Consider the following 19,627-nt stretch of genomic DNA (forward strand, 5'->3'; position numbering starts at 1 on the left):
GGAAAATAGTTCTCAAATAAACCAAAAGACACCTTTATAGAGTAGTCTGTGGCCTCAAAAAGATAGATTAAAGTGTAGAAAGCACTGGACATAAAAATAGTGCTATGTTTTTGAGCTCAGCAGCTCTGACTGAAAGGAGATTTCTCCTATCTCAAAGTGGAAACTCCGGCCTTCCAGAGGCTTGCTTCCTCAGCAGCAGCCAACTGGCACTATTGTCAGGCTGCTGTCAGGTCATAGCAAAAATAAGATCCTGTGATGATCTGCCATTTTCAAAATGGCTGCAACTTTGTTATGCTGAACAAGTTGCCATTCACCTCCTTCCTTCCCCTGTATGTCTCTTCCTAGTTCAAGCACACGTTAATTTTAATGTAAGCAGGAGGGTTCGTTTTTTCCATTGCCTCATCTTTTATGTTCAAAATTTTCTTTTTCCTAAATAAGTGCTAATGTTTCCTTAAAAAAAAAAACACAACAACACTAGGCCTGAATTTGTTAGCTAAAAAGAAATCTTCCATTCGCTCTGTGTGTGTGTGTGTGTGTTTGTGAGAAGAGGGCACAGATCACTTGAATCATCCTTGCCCAGGAACAGATGCCACTTTCCTATAGTAGTACCTCTATGAATGTTGCTTGTTTTTCAGTTCAGTACTTTAAAGGTCATTGGATGGGAGGGGAGTTATTTATGGAATCATTTTCAAAAGCAATGGTTCCTGTCATTTATGCAAAAAGCAGCCATGCTAGATGTTACAAACCTTGCTAGATGTTACGAAGTCCTCCTGTTTGCTGGTGGATGACACAAATCCATTGTATCAGATGTGTGATGGGAGTTTTGCTGCACAAGTTTGCTGCTTGTGAGTGTGCTGCACAAGTTAATGTGGCTTCAGCCTTGCCTGCCACCATCTTCAAACCACCCTGTGGAGCTGCTCTGGTTCCACTGCAAAAGGTACGTGTAGCTAGCTCCATAAATAATAAAGGATTTCACAGTGGAGCCAATAATAACTCCCAGAGACTGTTTACGGGTACAAAAACAGCATGGAGGGGAGGTTGAAGCTGCTTCTTTCTGTGTTCCACGGTTGTGAGCAGAAAAGTCCTGACCTGCATCTAGAAAGCACAACACTACTGTTGAATGTCTGAGACAAAGTCTTTGTATGAGGTTGTTGTTCAGTCACACAATTGAGTTCAACTCTTCGCGACCCCATGGGCCACATCACGCCAGGCCCTACTGTCTTCCACTGTTCTCTGGAGTTTGCTTAATTTCATGTTCGTTGCATCGATGGCACTGTCTAACCATCTCATCCTTTGCCGTCCCCTTCTTCTTTTACCTTCAATCTTTCCCAGCATCAGGGTCTTCTCCAGTGAGTGCTTTCTTCTCATTTGGTGGCCCAAGTATTTGAGCTTCAGCTTCAGTATCTGGCCTTCCAGGGAACAATCAGGGTTGATGTCTTTTAGGATTGACTGATTTGATCTCCTTGCAGTCCAAGGGACTCTCAAGAGTCTTCTCCAGTATGGAGGCGGGGTTTCTGTGAGCTAATGGCGGCTGTGTCTCCTGGGATCTCCCAGGGATGCAGCTCGCAAACCAGCAATTAGAGAGGGCGAAGGGTCTCCAGTTATGGAGTGCTGAGGGTCGCCTCTTTCCCGGCACGTTGTCGGGAAATTGAGGCATCCTTTTGCTCCGACGGTCTCTCTGCTGTGTTCCGACAAGGACTAAGCTACGCACACCCCATCAAGCTAGTGGAGGTTGAGCGGCAAATAAGCATATCTGTTGGCGAGATCTACTTGATTAAAGTTGAAACGAAACAACAAAGCGAAAGTCCCCTGGGGAAAACCGAGGGGGGAGAAGGGACTCTCCTTCGCTAAGAACTGTTTATAAGCGTTACGGAGCTAGAAGAAAGGGGGGGCATGTTTAAAAGCAGCAATGGACTATACGGAGAGATTCCAGGAGGCAGTTAAGCATTGAAGCAAGTTTTCGGGACTTTGGCAAACTTTGTAAAAGTAAACATCCTTAAAAATGGCGACGGACAACGTAGTAAGAGCAACAAGCTATATCCAAGCTTTGTTCAGGAAGTGGAAGAGCTGCTGGTTAACCATGTGACCAGAAATAATCATAGACTCTTGCAAACTGTGTCTTAAGCCTTTGTCGACAGTTGGTATAAACAAAGTACTATGCAAGAACTGTGCTACATGTCAGCTGTTGCTTTTAAAAGGACTGTGTTAATATTGGAGAAGCGTCTAACCAATGATCATAGGGGCTTCCAGGATTGAAGAGGAGAGTCAAATGGGCATTTGCAATTCGAAGGGCCTGTATGCAGACCGTAAGCGAGGCTTAAAGCGAAGGAGTATCCTCCATGGTTATATCCTGATTAAGTCTGCTGGGCAATAAGGTGACGAGACTCTCTTCAAGTTGGGCAGTGAAAAGCAAATTGGAACAACCCCTATGATTGAAGGCAAGAATTTAAGTGGAACAGTCCTGGAAAAAGGAGAAGGGACTTTGTTTTGAGATGGCCAGTTCCTGATACAGCAAGATGGTGCAAGAAGAAAGAGGAAAACAGCAATGGAAGAGAAAATGAGATTGTGTTATATCTACTAAGGGAGTCTTATTGTTAAGTTGCTTTTAATGGTGGAGGGGAAATAAAGGTTAAATGAGAAGCCATTGTTCTCTGTAATTTGTGTCTAAGTTAAATAGTGATTCTCCTGGACTACTGTTCATATAGTCAGATTTGTTGGGATGTTTTCACAAGCTATGATGATGACTGATCACTCTCAATATTAAAGAAGGCTTTTTAGTATTGTTAAGCAATTTTTTTACAAGCTGTATGTGACCTACAACCCTTGGGTTTTTAGTGGGTTTTCTTTTCTTTCTCCTATAGTGTGTAGATTCCCTCCCTAATTTCATTGTAGTTTTTAGTAAATGGAAATAAAAAATCCCCTACGGGGGGCCATAAAAAAAAGAGTCTTCTCCAGTACCATAACTTGAAAGCATCTATTCTTCGGTGCTCGGCCTTCCTTATGGTCCAACTCTCACAGCCATACATAACTACTGAGAATACCATTGCTTTGACTATATGGACTTTTGTTGGCAGGGTGATGTCTCTACTTTGTATTATGCTGTCTAGGTTTGCCATAGCTTTCCTCCCAAAGAGCAGGCATCTTAATTTCATGGCTGCTGTCACAGTCTGTGGTGATCTGGGATCCCAGGAACGTGAAGTCTGTCACTACGGTTTACTCCCTACAGTCTATCCCTGGCAATCTTAATTCCAGTTTGCGACTCATCCAGGCCGGCATTTTGCATGATGTACTCTGCATATAAATTAAATAAGCAGGGTGACAATATACATCCTTGTCGTATGCCTTTTCCTATGCTAAACCAATTAGTTGTTTTATATCCGGTTCTAAGTTTTGCTTCTTGACTCTTATACAGGTTTCTCAGGAGACATGTGAGTGGTCTGGTACTCCCATCTCTTTAAGGACTTGCCATAGTTTGTTGTGATCCACACAATCAAAGGATTTAGTGTAGTCAATGAAGCAGAAATAGATATTTTTCTGGTACTCTCTTGCTTTCTCCTCACAGGGTGTCTGTTGTGGGGAGGGGAAGGGAAAGGAGTTTGTAAGCTGTTCTGAGACTCTTCTGGGTAGTGAAGGGCGGGGTATAAATCCAATCTCTTCTCTCTTCTTCTTCTTTCTCCATAATCCAGCGAATATTGGCAATTTGGTCTCTAGTTCCTCTACCTCTTTGAAACCCAGCTTATACTTCTGGCAGTTCTCTATCCACGTACTGCTGAAGCCTAGCTCGTAGGATCTTGAGCATGACCTTACTAGCGTGTGAAATGAGTGCAATTATGCGATAGTTTGAACATTCCTTGGCATTGCCCCTCTTTGGGATTGGAATGTAAACTGACCTTTTCCAATCCTGTGGCCACTGTTGCGTTCTCCATATTTGCTGGCATATTGAGCGCAGAACTTGAACAGCATCATCTTCTAAGACTTTGAATAGCTCAGATGAGATACCATCACCTCCACTAGCTTTGTTGTTAGTAATGCTTTCTAATGCTCATTTGATTTCACATTTTAGGATGTCTGGTTTGAGGTCAGTGATCACACTGTCAGGGTTGTCAAGGACATTTAGATCCTTCTTGTATAGTTCTTCTGTGTATTCTTGTTACCTCTTCTTAATCTTTTCTACTTCTTTTTGTATGAGGACTTTGTACCAAATATGAGGACTTTATACTATGTAGCAAGAGTCCTTTAAGAGACTTCTTTTAGAAGACTTGCCCCTCAAAGGAGCTCAAACCAAGGTGCTGGACTTTCAAAAGGAGAAACGTGTTTTAGGGAAACTGGAGGAGGTACAGCCAGAGAAAGTAGTAGCCACAGATCTGTCTGCACCAATGCTTCATGAGTACGCAGTCACTTCATAGCCAGCCACAAGTGCTTCCGGTCTTTCTCATGCATTTTCTTGCCCAGAACAGAGAAAATGTGGCATATGTCCATCCCCATATGAGAGTGCTGTTTTCTCCCTTGTTGAAAACACTCTTCTTAGCCTACTTGAATTTCAAGCCAGTGTGTGGTTCTTGATGCCTAGCTGCTGAAAGGGATTGGCATTCCTTTTCATGTACAAAAATACAGTGTCCTGCTTTTGTAATACTAAGACACATTTCACTCAAACAGTGATTAGGGTAACCTGTGTCAAACATGATGGCATACTGCCTCATACCCCCCCCCCCAAAAAAAAAGAAAATGGAAGAGGAAGGAGGGCACTCTTCTAACTTTCTCCTAGCCCAACATGGTAACATTTTATGGTCTAAGATCCCCCCCCAAGCAATCAGACATGAGATATGCCACCTGCAATCTGTTCAGTCCCTGATTTACTACCCTATCTGCTATTTCTGTGAACAAAGACATAGTTTCAAAAATTTGCTGTGAATCTCCACATTGCAGAAGCTTTGTAGAATTCCCCATAGATATGCCTGGAATTCCTTTCTTTCTCAGTGGAGAATTTTTGTTTTATTTTCTCTCATTTTGCTTGCTTCATTAAACAAACAAATGGAAAACTAGAGCAGATCATAGAAGGGATTATTTGGTTCTCTTTCCCTGCATTTGAGGAAATGAATGACTCCCCTCACCTTGACAGCAAAGGTGTAAATTACTGTCAGGCAGGGTGCTCCAGTAATTTGACAGCTTGTGATGTAACTGATTTGTGAGGACGCCCGGAGGCCTCCTAATGAATGGCTCCTGTGTCTGTGTACAGTGCAGAAACAGTCACCATTTTTTTAAAAAATATGTGATACCTGTCAGGAAAGTAAAGTCAGCTGAGGCCTCAGTTTTCCAGATTCTGCTGATTCTTGTTTTTCCCTCCCTTCCCTTCAGTCCTGATCAAGTCCCTGTAGAGTTACACAAGTTCACACACATAGTTTTTAAAGCTCTTTCTTTAAACATCACCAGTGTAGATTTCTCTGTTTCAGCTTAAGCAGAACTAAGCCCCAAGATGTGCTGAAACGTGTAGACCCAACCGTTTACATTCAGACTGTTTATATTCAGTGACCCTTTTCTGCATCAGTATATAAACCCTGTGCATCAAAGAAGATTCTGCTTCCCATTCAAGGATCCATTCACACAGAACCATCAGTCAAGACTGCTGAATTTTGTTGTTACCACAAGCAAGCTAATTTCATTCTGGAGCATGCTCCAGTACTCCCTTGTGACTGCATTACTGGGAAGGATCAGTAATAATGGTGGAAAAGCTGAGGTAAGCTTGTCTTCCATTAGTGATCTTCTCACTGAGGACTCTCTGGCCGAGGACAGACTGGCAATTTGAAGTGCAAGGGAGTCGTGGCAAAAAGATCTGGCACAAACTGTTCCAGGTTTTCCCGGTCACACTGCACCAACTGATGCGGGAGAATACCAGGGAGGAGGTGCAAAGGTGCGTTCATGCTGTTGGCCCACCCCTGGTGGAAGTGTGCGGGAGTATACCAGGGAGGAGGTGCAAAGCAGTGTTCGCACTGTTGGCCCGCCCCTGGAGGAAGCACAGCTGTAAGGCACGGCTTTCTTTTTGGTAATCCGGAGATATGTGCTTATTATGCACATAAGCGCACAAGCATTTTGGTAATCCGGAGATATGTGCTTATGCACATAAGTGCACAAGCAAATTGCGGCTTTTGGCATTCACACTTTGTTGGTACAGGATGGACGTGGGATGACCGCGCTCTCCAGGGTTTGCTACCACTTTCACCAGGTACTTTTTAAACTCGGGAGGCATGTGCTACAAGACAGGCTGAGTATGGCTGGGGAACGCCTGACAGATGTGCCTGTGTGAACGGCCCCTTTAATCCGTTTGTGAAATGTTTCTGGCACGTGCCTATCTCGGGGCAAACTGCCAGTCTGAACTCAGCCTCTGATAGTTTTCAAAGGAACTCCAGGGTGTATGGTGTTCAGAGCGTCAAACTAGGACTTGGGAGCCTCAGGCACCAAGCCTGAGCAGGCCAACTCAGAAGCAAGTCCCATATTATTCAGTGGAGCTTGTTGCCAAGAGAGAATTGCAGCCTCAGCCATTTAGCCCACTGCATAACCTTGGGCTAGTCACTGTTTCTTCACCTAACCTATCTCACAGGGCTGTTGTGAGCATAAAACAGAGGAGAGAAGGATCATGTTTGTAGACTCAAGTTCTAAGACATACTTCACTCTTCTCTTCCTGAGTATCCTGAACTGCCAAGATGAGTAGGACAAGAATCTCTTAGTATGTCACAGCTGGTAATCTACCTGTCTTTTCTTTTCCAGAGAAAGTTAATTCTTGTGACCAAGAGAGACAAAGTGCCCTAGAAGAGGCCCGGCAGAACCCCCGTGAGGGGATTGTCATACCTGAATGTGCTCCTGGAGGGCTGTATAAGCCAGTGCAATGCCATCAGTCCACAGGATATTGCTGGTGTGTGCTGGTAGACACAGGTCGTCCCTTACCTGGCACATCCACACGGTAAGAAAAACTTTCTTTGATTTCCATTTAAATAAAGAGAAAAAGGTGTGTTTTTTAAGTTCAGCCCTGCCATCACTACCTGCCCCATACTCTCAGTCTAGTAGCACAGAATATTTTCCTGTTAGTGAAAAGCATAATTGCAGAAGAGGATATATTGCGTTTTTCCCAGAGAGGAGAAATGACATTGCTTATGTTTTGAAACATGTGTTATGTATTTTATATTAAATATAACTAGTATTATGTCTTAAGTTAGCCTGTGTCTAAACACTGATGTTATTACATAGTTTAAAGAACTCGATATACTCCCTGCCTATTTTAAGCTCTAATACAATTGGTTAAATACATTTTAAGCTGTAGTACAATTGGTTTAAGCCTAGCCTGCTGACAATTTTAAGTATAAACTTTTAAAGAAATTATGCATATGAACTCTTCCCTTAGTTTGTAAATGAATTATTGTGCTTTGCAGTACATCTCTGAGTTTTCTTTCACCTCTTGACTTGGAGTGGGATATCTTGTTCCATCTGCTATGGCTGTGATTTCAAAGAGGGACTGGTTTGGGTAGGGAGAGAAGCATAGAGTGGTGTTTAATCATTTCCTCTTGTTTTGCAAAAAAATTACAACCCCCAAATTGTTTTAGTTTTTTCGGTAAAAAGCAAATTTTTGATGGGTAAATAGAGAAAAGGTCCTCTGTTTCTCTCAGTTTTGCTTCTCTTAACTATCTTAATTACTTAACTTAGCTCTATACAGCTGAGGAGAGAATTTCTGATTCACTTGTGTTTTTGAGAGAATTGGGAGGTTTGTGTGGAACCCTAGAGGTCTTGGAGAGTTTCACAGTCTGCCAAGCAATTGCTAAGTGCCAAACAACACATGTCCTTTTATAACCAGCCTGGTGAGGATTCCCAGACCTGATCCGCTTTCCCTGCAGTCCCACAGCTAATACAGGGAGTGTCATTTTAAAAGTTAATTTGGCTCAGGGTCACAGCTCCCTTCCCATGCTGTTTTATTGAGCCAAACTTTCCGGGGGGGAAGATCTTTGCTCCAGTTCAGAACTGCATGTGCAGTATTCTGTGCACATGTTGGTCCAAAATGGGCAAATCGCTCTATTTCGGTTCAAGAAACGGGGGGGGGGGGGGGGGGAGCCCTTCCTCCCATTGCACCATGGTCCCAAGTCAAATTGGGCCCACACAGACTTAAAATGATGTTCCCCGCAGCTGCTGTGTAGCTGTGGGGAAAGTGAGTCATGTCCAGGGAACCTTCGCCTGACTCGTTAGAAACTGTCTGGTGTAGGTTTGGCCCTGTATTCCATTCTTCTTATGTTCTTATCCCTTTTCAGCTGTTAACCCTGGTCCTGGGGGGAAAGACTGTTTAGCCAGGATGGAAGAAAACTCTTGTTCTAGCACCTCCAGGTTTTGTTCTTTTGCTTTTCCTACCCTCGCATTTCTGTGTTCAATTCTTCCACCACATTCTGTGACATCTGCTCTATCTTCCTACAAGTGGTTTTAAAAATGGGCAGAGGAATAAATGCTACAGAGCTAGTTCTTGCAAGAGGCAGGATTCCTAATGCAAGCCCAGCTGACTGTAGAACTTCCAACAGGAGAGGAGGAATGTGAAGTTCATGTCTTAAGAACATATTGCTTACTTCTTCATTTTCTAGATATGAGACCCCTGTGTGTGAAAGTGATGCCAGATCAAAGAGCACAGAAATTGATGACCCATTCAAGGATAGAGAACTTCCAGGTCAGAATGGAGAAGAATCCTGTTTGTCTTACTAGGGCAATCTGTCTTGCTTGTCCCCAAGTTCAAAAGCTAAGATCAATAGAGGTGGGATGATGGTTGGGAGATCACTAGCGACAGCCAACCAGTGGATTTCAGTGCTTGGGCTCTAGCTAGGTTTTATATCTGTGCTCATGTTTGTGTTCTTACCACTATATTCCTCAACAAGCCCAGAAAATACCTGTGAAGAGATCACTTTCCCCATCTCAAGTCTAAAATCAATATGGGATTTATATGGACAGTGGAAAGCACTGTTGACTAACTTACTACCTGGCTCCTCTCATTTCCTCTGTATCTTCCATTCACTCAAGTAATCTTGTATAGAGTCTTGTAGTATGGCTGATAAATTACTCAGATATTCAATCCAGCATGCATGACTACTGGTTTCTAATACTAGTTTATCATTGACTTATGAGCAATTGAAGGTGCACAAATATGTGCACTGAGAACAATCTGATAATTGTCTGTTTTTCAATTAATATACCATATTTCAACCCTATAGAGATTCCCCAGATACGTTACTTACTGTTGATTCTACCAGAAATTGGTTTTGGGTGGATTCAGTCATGTCATTTTGAACAGAGGAAAGCAAACGTTGACACTGTGAGTTGTATGTTCCCCCATGTCCTGCAGCCCTTGCAAAGATGGAGTGCACTTCCATTGATTCAAAAGTCCCCTGCAGTTTCCACACATTTCTCTCTCAAGTTACATCCTCTTGTGCTATATCCCACTCTGTCCCTGAGGGCCCCAAGCACCTAGAACCAGCTTTTCAGGTAGCCGAGGGGCTGCAGAACATGGGGGAAGGAAAGAGCAACACTGCTTCTGGCTCTCTGGATCTGTCCTTCTGGTTTAAAAATCTGTGTCTTTAGAATTCCATGTTAACCTCGTCTTGCCTATCCTGATTTGGTGTGGTTGAGCTGTTCTGACACTGAGGTCTTTCCCCCACTTTTCTGTCTTGTTTGGAGAGCTTTTGTTTGTTTGTTTCAAAACTACGCAGAATGTATCCATTTGTATAACAGTGTTTTTTCTGTACTGGGAATGTGTTTTTGTACATTTCTTTGCAATGATCTAGCAAGCTTTACAGGCAGGCAAATATTTAGCCCTTGGAACAGCCCCATTATGCTGAGGCGCAAGCTTGTACCACAGAAAAAGAAACTACACTTCACATTTTACTAATAAATGGGTTACAAGAAGGAAACCCACAAGGATTGTGTGGGGCATCTCATTGGTCTTTCTCCATTATTTCTGCTTTCCCTTTCCTAGCAGCCCACATCGCCTCCCTCCCACCCACCAACCTACCTTTATCTGCCCTCATCTTCAGTTTTCTGGCCTTCCTTCCCCCTTGCAGCCTTCACATGGTAAAACTATGTGCCAGTTGTGCAGTATGGCCACCAGGCACAGTTGTGCTGTGGGGAACCCTTTAGGACTTGAGGGGGGTGCCACACTTTCCCCTGTATCCCCCTTCCCACACTATTTCCTGTTTTTTCCCCTCCTGGCAACCCCTGTATTTCCCTGGTTCTTTCTGTCCTTGCTATGCACCAGCTAGTCTATTTTTTATCTGCCCCCATCTTTGGCTATATTGAGATTTATTTACTTCAATTATACCTCACCTTTCTCCACAATGGTGACCCAAAGCAGCTTCCATCATTTTCCTCCTTCATTTTATCCTCACAACAGGGTGTTGTTAAAAGTATCCAGAATCTGTTTTTTTAATTGGCTCCTCAATTTTGGATTTTTGAGGTTCCTATTGTTTTCATGTTTAATGAGTGAGTTTATGTTTGTATAAGAGCGGTGGCACAGTGGGTATATCCCACGGTCTTAACATCCAAACTGTGTTAGTTTGAGCCCCGAGCTGGTGTGAGCAGCCAGCCTGTTGTCCCCAGCTCATCGTCCACCCAGCGATTCGAAAGCTTCGGAGAGTAGATAAAATGGGAACCACTCCTTAGAGAGGGTGGGCACACCAATTTCCCTTGTGGGAGGGTGTTAGCTGACGGTCGGGACGTCCTGGTCAAGGTTCAGAAAAGGTGGAAGAACTTCTCGGCTACAAAAATCCCTGCAGTGGATGTTTCTGGCCAGGCGGTGGCAGTGTGGTGATGTGACATACGGGTCCTGAAGCCTCGTTGACAAGCAGCCATTCAGAAAATGACTGAGCCAAGCCAGAAGATGTTTACACAGTGCAGTGACAGTGTGTGCAATTAAATGAATATATGTTGTCTTCCCTATCCCCTATGAACATTGTTAGTCCCCTGTCTTATTATTATTATTATTATTAAATTAATTAAATAATACACAAACACAGAGAACTGATTTTTTTTTAATTCAATTTATGTACAGTGCAGTTGCTTTCGTTGTTCAAAGTCACCTAGTAAGCTTCCATGGAACAGCTGGGATTTGAATTCTAAGCACCAAGCCATACTGGGTTTTAACCTCTCTCCCTCAATGCAATACATATATATATTAATTTTTTCTGCAAACCTGGGGCTTTTTTTAGGTTTGTAGAAAGATCTGTCTGTGTCTTCGTATCTCCAATCTCTGGGTTTAAGCATCCACAGATTAGGCCATATTGAGAATTAGATATATGGATGATACACACTCTGCAAATGTGCAGTTAACAACAGCCATTCAAATTAGATTGAGGCTTACACTATAATGCAGATGTGGCCTTTTTGTCATTTTTTCAAAATAGCCCTTTTCTTCCTTTTGCAGGCTGCCCAGAAGGGAAGAAAGTAGAATTTATTACCAGTTTACTGGATGCTCTGACAACAGACATGGTACAAGCCATTAACTCAGCAGCACCTGCTGGAGGTGGAAGGTGAGTCTGAAAGGCACTCGAGCCAAACTAAAATGAAACAAAGATCTGTAGGTGGGTTGCGTCTTCCTTTCTGAATTGTAGTCTTTTTTCATTCCAGTACAGAAATACAAAAGGGACATTTCCACTCCAGAGCCTGCTATAATAAACTGCTATAGCCACCTTCATTTACTCTCCCAAGGACCTGAAAAGTATCATTCTCTATTCATAAAATGAGACATTAACCTATTATCTATTACTTTATTCATTGCTCTTCAAAGGCCTGGTAAAAAAATCTTCTGGTAATTAGAATTTAGATACTGCTCATCTCTCTCTCTCTCTCTCTCTCTCTCTCTCTCTCTCTCACACACACACACACACACACACACACACACACACACACACACACACACACATAGAGCAGCAGGGTCCACATTTATTTCATGGGGAAGGATTCTTTTCTCCATTCACAGATTGGTTGGAACACATAGGCAAGTTTACACTTATGTGGCTTTCATATCATCTAATGGTGATGGCAAAGGTTTTATTTGCCCATACTCTCGCTGATACATGCAGGCCTAGTTTTCACAATCATGTACAAAACATGATTTCTTTGCATTTGATGATGACTCGTAGCTGAAACTGTTTCCGCATTAGGAGCTTACCTCTGGTTCCCTGCATATTTTCTTGCTCCAGGTCTGGTGCACGGGTTCCGCATTAATTCTTCATCTTCGCAGCTAGTTATCTCCTGCCCTGCACCTGAAGTTCTGCATAATTTCCTGTTGTTTCCACTTTCCCTTCCCATCATTACTTTTTGTCCCACCCCTTTCATTTTTCTCTCTTTTTCTATGTGCATGTGTGGTTGCATTTTAATGTGACCACTTTGCCTAGCAACATTGAAAAAACACCATGGGAGAATCCAAAGAATGTCAATGACACGTGTGATAGGGCAGCATTATGACTGGGTACTGGACATCCCTCAGTGATGTGATTTAAATTGTAAAAACCATTGATCCCCACCAGGATTTTCCACTTTGTGCCATGCCACTTGCTCTGAATGATTGAGAGGACTGACGGCGGGGTAAGCGCTCTTGTGGAAACGAATGTTTGAATTTACCCTGCTAAGGAGATGGGAAAGCTGTATCTGTGCTGTTTTGATGCTTGATGGTTTAAATTCACACAGGTAAAAATCCAAAGGATGCTGTTGTTGATGATGATGATTGTCTGTGTCTGTTATGAACTATCTGTAACATTGCAAACCTAAGCAGAGTTACAATCTTCTAATCCCGTTGACTTCAATGGATTTACATGGGTGTAACTCTGTTTAGGATTGTACTGTGACACTGCAATCCTACAAACTCCTCTCCTGGGAGTAAGCACCATTGAACATACCTGATTAGGATTCTGATGAGACATTGGGTGGGGAATGAGTATCACAGCCATTACTTTCCAAAGTTAAATATCTCTAAGCATGGTATTTCACACCCATGTTGAGGATTGGGGGGGGGGCTTTACAAGGCATATTTTCACACCCATGTTGAGGATTGGGGGGGGCTTTACAAGGCATATTTTAATTTGATACTTATAACTTGTTAATCACATTGATGTCTAAATGTCAGTGAACTGAAGTTCAGCAGTGTGCTGATACTTCAGAAAATCCAACATGCAACATTTGAGTGCATTTATGTGCTGCTGATAAAAACCTGCTCGTTTGCATGAGTTCTAGGCCAAAAAACTCCAAACTCTTCTGTACTAGGAAATGGATTTTTCCCTCCCCAGCTAAAAGTTGCTTGAATTCAGTTTTTGTAATTTTATTGTATCAAATATAACGTGTCAGAGGTGAAGAAAAGCTCTAGAGAGTATCCAGCATCCTTAGTTATTTGAATTTCAGTTTCTGTGCCATTGTAAACAGCACTCTTAAAAATAAACTAGGAGGACTTAGAAATTTCTGGGGAAGCTAAAAGTAAAGAGAAAGTCCACATGTTAAAATAAACCCTCAACTTGCTGATATCTTACTTTTATGAAGGCGCTGGTTTCTACACCTTGATGTCAAAAAGAACTTTTCCTACGAGCTTACTTTGCCAGGAGATAGTGAAAATGGGAGGGGAAAAGAAGCTTTCAAGGGAGGAGAACAGCAGCATTAGTTAAAAGAGTCTCAGTCATCTGTTTGATCTCTCATGATATGGAACTATTCTAATATAAACATCTGTGCGCTTCACATTAGCATGGTCATACCCAATCAGGGCTCTTTTTGTAGCAGGAACTCCTTTGCATATTAGGCAACACACCCCTAATATAGCCAATCCTCCAAGAGCTTACAGTAGCCCCTGTAAGAAGAGCTCTGTAAGCTCTTGAAGGTGTGTTACCTAATATGCAAAGGAGTTCCTGCTACAAAAAGACCTCTGCCCCAAATTTTGCCTTGTGTCTTTCTCTCCTGTTAAAAAAAGAAAATGAATTAAAACAGTTGCAGTTTCTAAAACAAGGATCTTCAAGGTGGTGACAATGGGCACCATGGTGTCTGCCAGCACCTTTCCTGCCGCCCACCAAGTGTTTTTAGAAAGTGAGTGGAGCCAGATGGAGCTTTTGGCCAGAAGAGCTTCTGTTTGACAATGGGAGATGTGATTGGCTGTGCAGATTTTTAAAAGCGTTGCTTTGGCAGCAGCTGACTCCACGGCACAAGGGACTTCACCACAGTAGCCATTTTGTGGCCAGCTCCATCACCTGTGGCAGCCATTTTGTGGCAATAATTTTGTGGGTGTATCTACCACAATGTGTCAGAATTCCAAAGGTGCCCACAGGCTCGTAAAGTTTTGGAACCCTGTACTAAAAGATTGGTGTCATTTAGCCGGCCACTTTGCATGTTATGAGAAAGATGGATCATGACATTTGCACAGGGTGTTCTGTAATATTTGAAAGGCACTTGCTTGCTACAGATCATGTGGTAAAGATGTCCTCAGGAGCCCTGGACAATTGCAACTCCCACATGTTTTCACATATGAATGCTCTTCTGTTGACTTACAATGGGACTGAAGGACATGCCTTCTATTAATATGAAGCAGCTTTTTATCCCACCCCCAATCTACAAATTTACACACATGTACCCATGAGAGTCTCTTCAAACACATTACTTCTTCTGTGTATCAGGAAATAAAATCCACATGTAGTTTGTTGCATGTGCCCATTGCATATACATCTGTCCTCTCTCCTTATATATAATTGTGAAGTGGAGTGGCACTTTCCAGCTCTCCCATTGGCTGTGCAATGGGCTCCCTCAGCCATTGGCCCATCAGCCACCACTCAAGAGTACTCACGTGCCATTGGCCAGGTGCTGGGTCTGCTCCTCTTCCCTGTCCACTCCCCCTTCAGCCACTGTGCCCTATCATAATTACTGGCAAACAGCTTTCTCTCTTGATGAAGACACTTCTCCTGTTTGCCTCCTGTGTGGGACTAACTTTCCCCTCAGTGGCTGCTGTGAGGAACTCATTGGGGCCAGTCATAACTAGGGTTGCCAGCTCCAGGTTGGGAAATTCCTAGCTATTCTGTGTCTAAGGAAGCCAGAGTTTGGGGAGGGGAGAGGAGAGGCCTCAGCTGAATAGAATGCCATAGAGACCACAGTCCAAAGCAGTTATTTTCTCCAGGGGGGGAAGAGATCTGTTGTCTGGAGTTCAGTTGTGATACCCAGGGATCTTCAGGCTCCACCTGGAGGTTGGCTACCCTAGGAGTAGCAATCAGTGCTTCAGAGCAGGGTCTGCTAGATCCAGGTTCTTGCTGTAGAAGCTGAGTGGGTGATTTCGGACCAGTCACAGACTTTCAGCCTAACCTACCTCACAGGGTTGTTATGCAAGTCAAAAGGGGGAGAGGAGAATGATGTAAGCTGCTTTGGTCCCCATTGCAGAGAAAGGCTACTTTTCCTCCTGGGAAACCATTGTTGCCAATCTCCACGTTAGGGCTGGAGATCACTCAGAATTACAACTGTTCCTCCGATGGCAGAGATCAATTCCCCTGGAGAAAATGGTGGACTCTGTGTCCTTATACCCTGCTGAGATGCCCCCCCCCATGACAGCCAATGTGACGTGGCAGTCAGGGTTTCAGAGCATGGAAAAGGCTGCAGGTGGGGGCAAGATGGAAAGCTGAAGAGTGAGGGGGGAAATAAAGGCAGGTAAATGCTTGGCTGGGAAGGAGATAGGGTTCCCAACTCCAGGTTGGAAAATTCATGGAGATTTGAGGGGTGGAGTCTGGAGACGGTGAGGTTTGAGGAGGGGTGGAACCTCAGACAGGTACAATGCCATAGACTCCACCCTCCAAACCAGCCATTTCCTCCTGGGTAACAATTGTTGCCAATCTCCAGGTGAGGGCTGGAGAGCACTCAAAATTACAACTGCTCTTCAGGTAGCAGAGATCAGTTCCTCTGGAGAAAATGGTGGACTCTGTGTCATTATACCCTGCTGAGGTCACCATAGCAAATTGACGCTGAGTGTCCAAGGCCTTGGCACTCTCCCAGAGTTTCTTTCTAGAGCTCGTTGTATTTATTTCCACAACGAGCCTTATTCCTAGTTTTACTATATATGCATGAAGTATAGACATCTGGCAGTGTCACACATAAGGGCTTTCCATGCAGAAAATCCATAATATGGAAGTCTAAGGCTGTGCACACTTTCAATCCGCTTTCAGTGCACTTTCCAACTGAATTTTACTGTATGAACTGGCATTTGAAAGTGCATTGAAAGTGGATTATTTAGTGTTTGTGACCGCAGCCTACAGTGCAATCCTAAACAGAGTTATAACCTTCTAAATACACTGAAGTGGTTAGGATTGCACTGCTGGAAAGTTACCTGGCATTTCAAATGTTCTGAAAAGAAAATAACTGTTGCATTACAAAACCTAACATCATCACTGCAGATGTGAGCATTTGTTTTTGAGAGTATGTGGCATATAGGATGTCAGATGAGTTGGTTTGTGGCTGTGTTTCATTTGATGACAGAGTTTAAGCACAAAAGCTTTAATAGGAAAATATTTGATTATAAGCCATGTCCAGAGTAATGAGTCATAAAATTTTGTTTTGTCTGGACACATCCTATTCTGAGGTTAAACTTCTGGTCCTTTTGCTAGGCAGAAGGCAAACCGAGAAAATAAATATGTGATCTTATTGCAGTTTCTTTAACGTAACCCTCTTTTGTTCCAAAAAGCAGTGATTGGAATTAAAAGACAACTGCGTATAGTGGGGGGAAATTAAAAGGGAAACAAAAAAGGAGTTGAAATAAAGATTATATTTTCTAGCTGATCTATTATCTTCCTGCTTTTTTTGGTGAGTTGTGTGTTTGTGTGTGTGTGTGTGCTTGCAAGCCTGGAAGTCGTGGTGACTTCTCGTGACCCCTACTGGGGCTAGGACATTTTTCAGGGAGGTGGCTTGATTGTCTGCCTCTGCATCCTGGCCCTGGTATTACTTGGAAGTCTCCCTTCCAAATAGTTGCCAGGGTCGGCCCTGCTTAGTTTCCAAGATCTGATGAGACTGGACTTGCCTGTCTCTATTTTCCTGCTTGACTACATGTCCAGACTATTCCTATAAAGAGTTCAGATTTAAAAGTTCCTGTTTCTATGCAATAAGATCTACAATTAGTCATTTGAAAGTACTTTAACAGAAAACAAATAATTAATTTCTGGGTTAATTCCCTAATGCCCCAGTTTTTAAACACATTGCCTGGAAATCAGTTCCATTTAGTACAATAGGAGCTACTTGCAGCTAATGTGCTCAGGATCAGGTGAGCTACAATATCAACACAGGAATATGAGTCTCTTTATTCAGATGCTTTATTCAGATGTGGGAAGCTTATGAATTAGTTTATACCCAATTTCCTCATTTCCCTCCTTTAATTAAAAAATCCTAATATTTGATTACTGGCATTTTTCTTGAGACAAATACTTGTGCAAACACTTTTGGGGAATGTCTACTGACATTCCTTGGGTATTGGGTAAAATTGGCTGCCTCTGTAGGGACTGTGGGTTCCTATCAAAAAGGTCCACACAATTAAGGAGGGTGATTTTGGCCAATTTACACTTCCTATGGCTACCCTCCAATAAAACCATATATTTACAAAAGTTATCAAACACACACAAAAACAAAAAAGGCAAATACAAAACAAAAAACAAGTTGACAAAAGAAAAAACAATATAAAATGCTTACGATTGTCATTATACACTTTGTTCTACAGTTTTAACAAGATGTTTTTGCAGCTCTATTAACTACAAAGATGAAGAAACAAATTGGTGCAGAGGGAAATAGAATCCTATAAATATATAAAAGCCCTAGCATATTGGCACTTTCTGGCTCTCCCATTGGCTGTGCTGTGCGCTCCATCAGCCCTTGGCCCGTCAACTGCCACTCAAGAGTACTCACGTGCCATTGGCTGGGGGCTGGGTCCACTCCTCTCCCCCCCCCACTGCCAGCTTGGCCATTCTCCCTTGTCTGAATAAACTGCCAAAACAGCTGTCAAACCATTCTCTTCTCCTCCTGCTGTGGGGCTCATTTTCCCCTCAGTGGCTGTTGCTAGGCAACCAAGCTTCGTTCTGTCAGTAAAAAGGCAGGGGCAAGAGGCCCTTTCCAGGTGGACTCTATGGAAGCCAGAGTTTGGAGAGAGGCATCAGCTGAACAGAATGCTATAGATTCCACCCACCAAAACAGTTATTTATTTATTTATTTATACCCCGCCCTCCCCCGTAGGGCTCAGGGCGGCTTACAAAGGCAAGTTATTTTCTCTAGGGGGAGAGAGATCTGTTGTCTGGAGTTCAGTTGTGATACCAGGTGATCTTCAGGCTTCACCTGGAGTTGGCTACCCTAGGCCTGGCAGCACTTGATGACACCTGACTGACATGACAACTAGCCATGGCTGCTTTTTCCTGTTTACCAGCAGTAGCCTCCTAGGACAGCCAGTGTGGTGTAGCAGTTAGCACTTCAGAGCAGGGTCTGCCAGACCCAGGTTCTTGCTGTGGAAGCTGAGTGGGTGATTTCGGACCAGTCACAGACTTTCAGCCTAACCTACCTCACAGGGTTGTTGTGCAGATCAAAAGGGGAAGAGGAGAATGATGTAAGCTGCTTGGGCCCCCCACTGTGAAGAAAGACTGTACTTTTCCTAGGTTGAGGCTGCAGAGAGGGGGGAGATGAAAACCTGAAGTCAGAGGGGCAGATAAAGGTAGGTTGATGGTTGACTGGGAAGAAAATAGGGTTGCCACCTCCAGGTTGGGAAATTCCTGGAGATTTGAGGGATGGAGCCTGGAGAGGGTGGAGTTTGAGGATGGGTGGGACTTCAGACAGGTACAATGCCATAGACTCCACCCTCCAAACCAGCCATTTCCTCCTGGGAAACCATTGCTGCCAGGTGAGGGCTGGAGATCACTCAGAATTACAACTGCTCTCCAGATGGCAGATATCAGTTCCCCTGGAGAAAATGGTGGACTCTGTGTCATTATACCCTGCTGAGGGTGCCACAGGAAAATTGACACTGAGTGCCCAGGGCTGGGGTACCTGCCCAAAGCCTCTTTCTAAAGCTCATTGTACTTATTTCCACAATGGGCCTTATTCCTAGTCTTTAATAATTGTACGACCCCTATGCATCTGTTTAAGTGTATGTATGTATGTATGTATGTATGTATGTATGTATGGGAACAGAACCAAAATGAATCTGAAAGACTTCCTCTGATGAAGCTGCACTTAGGGATTGTACAGTTATTAAAGATTCTGTTTCCCTCTGCAACAAATTGTTTCTTCATCTTCTTTTTGCCTTGGTGTGACCTCCCTTTCTCCTCATGGCTCTATCAACTATACATGGATTACTTATAAAAGCACATCTTTCCATAACTTCCTAGTACTAGATGGAGGATAGAGAGTTGTTAAGTGTTGGCTGGCAAATGGATATAAATTCTGAACAGTATAAAAAGCACCTGTAGTCACTTGACTTTTTTACTACTCTAATTTGAGAAGTAAAGCTATATTCCACAACAAAGCTATATTCCACAGACATTCATACCACATATCAGTTGTAATTATAGTTGTGGATTTTTGATGTTGGAATATGATAGATTGCGCTGTTATTTTTTAAAAAAATTAATGGTTTATG

The 19,627-nt window shown here is 43.1% G+C and overlaps 1 protein-coding gene across 1 annotated transcript in view; it reads left to right on the forward strand.

Annotated features, from left to right (window-relative positions):
• The window catches only part of SMOC1 (SPARC related modular calcium binding 1), a 94,092-nt gene that overhangs the window by 61,879 nt on the left and 12,586 nt on the right, over positions 1-19,627 (forward strand). Inside the window, exons 8-10 of the mRNA XM_015407974.1 lie at positions 6,763-6,955; positions 8,610-8,692; positions 11,435-11,540. Coding sequence (XP_015263460.1) covers positions 6,763-6,955; positions 8,610-8,692; positions 11,435-11,540 — 382 coding nt within the window. The remainder of the gene's footprint in view (positions 1-6,762; positions 6,956-8,609; positions 8,693-11,434; positions 11,541-19,627) is intronic.

Source organism: Gekko japonicus, unplaced genomic scaffold (assembly GCF_001447785.1).
Source record: "Gekko japonicus isolate JY-2015 unplaced genomic scaffold, Gekko_japonicus_V1.1 scaffold1, whole genome shotgun sequence".
NCBI lineage: Eukaryota > Metazoa > Chordata > Lepidosauria > Squamata > Gekkonidae > Gekko > Gekko japonicus.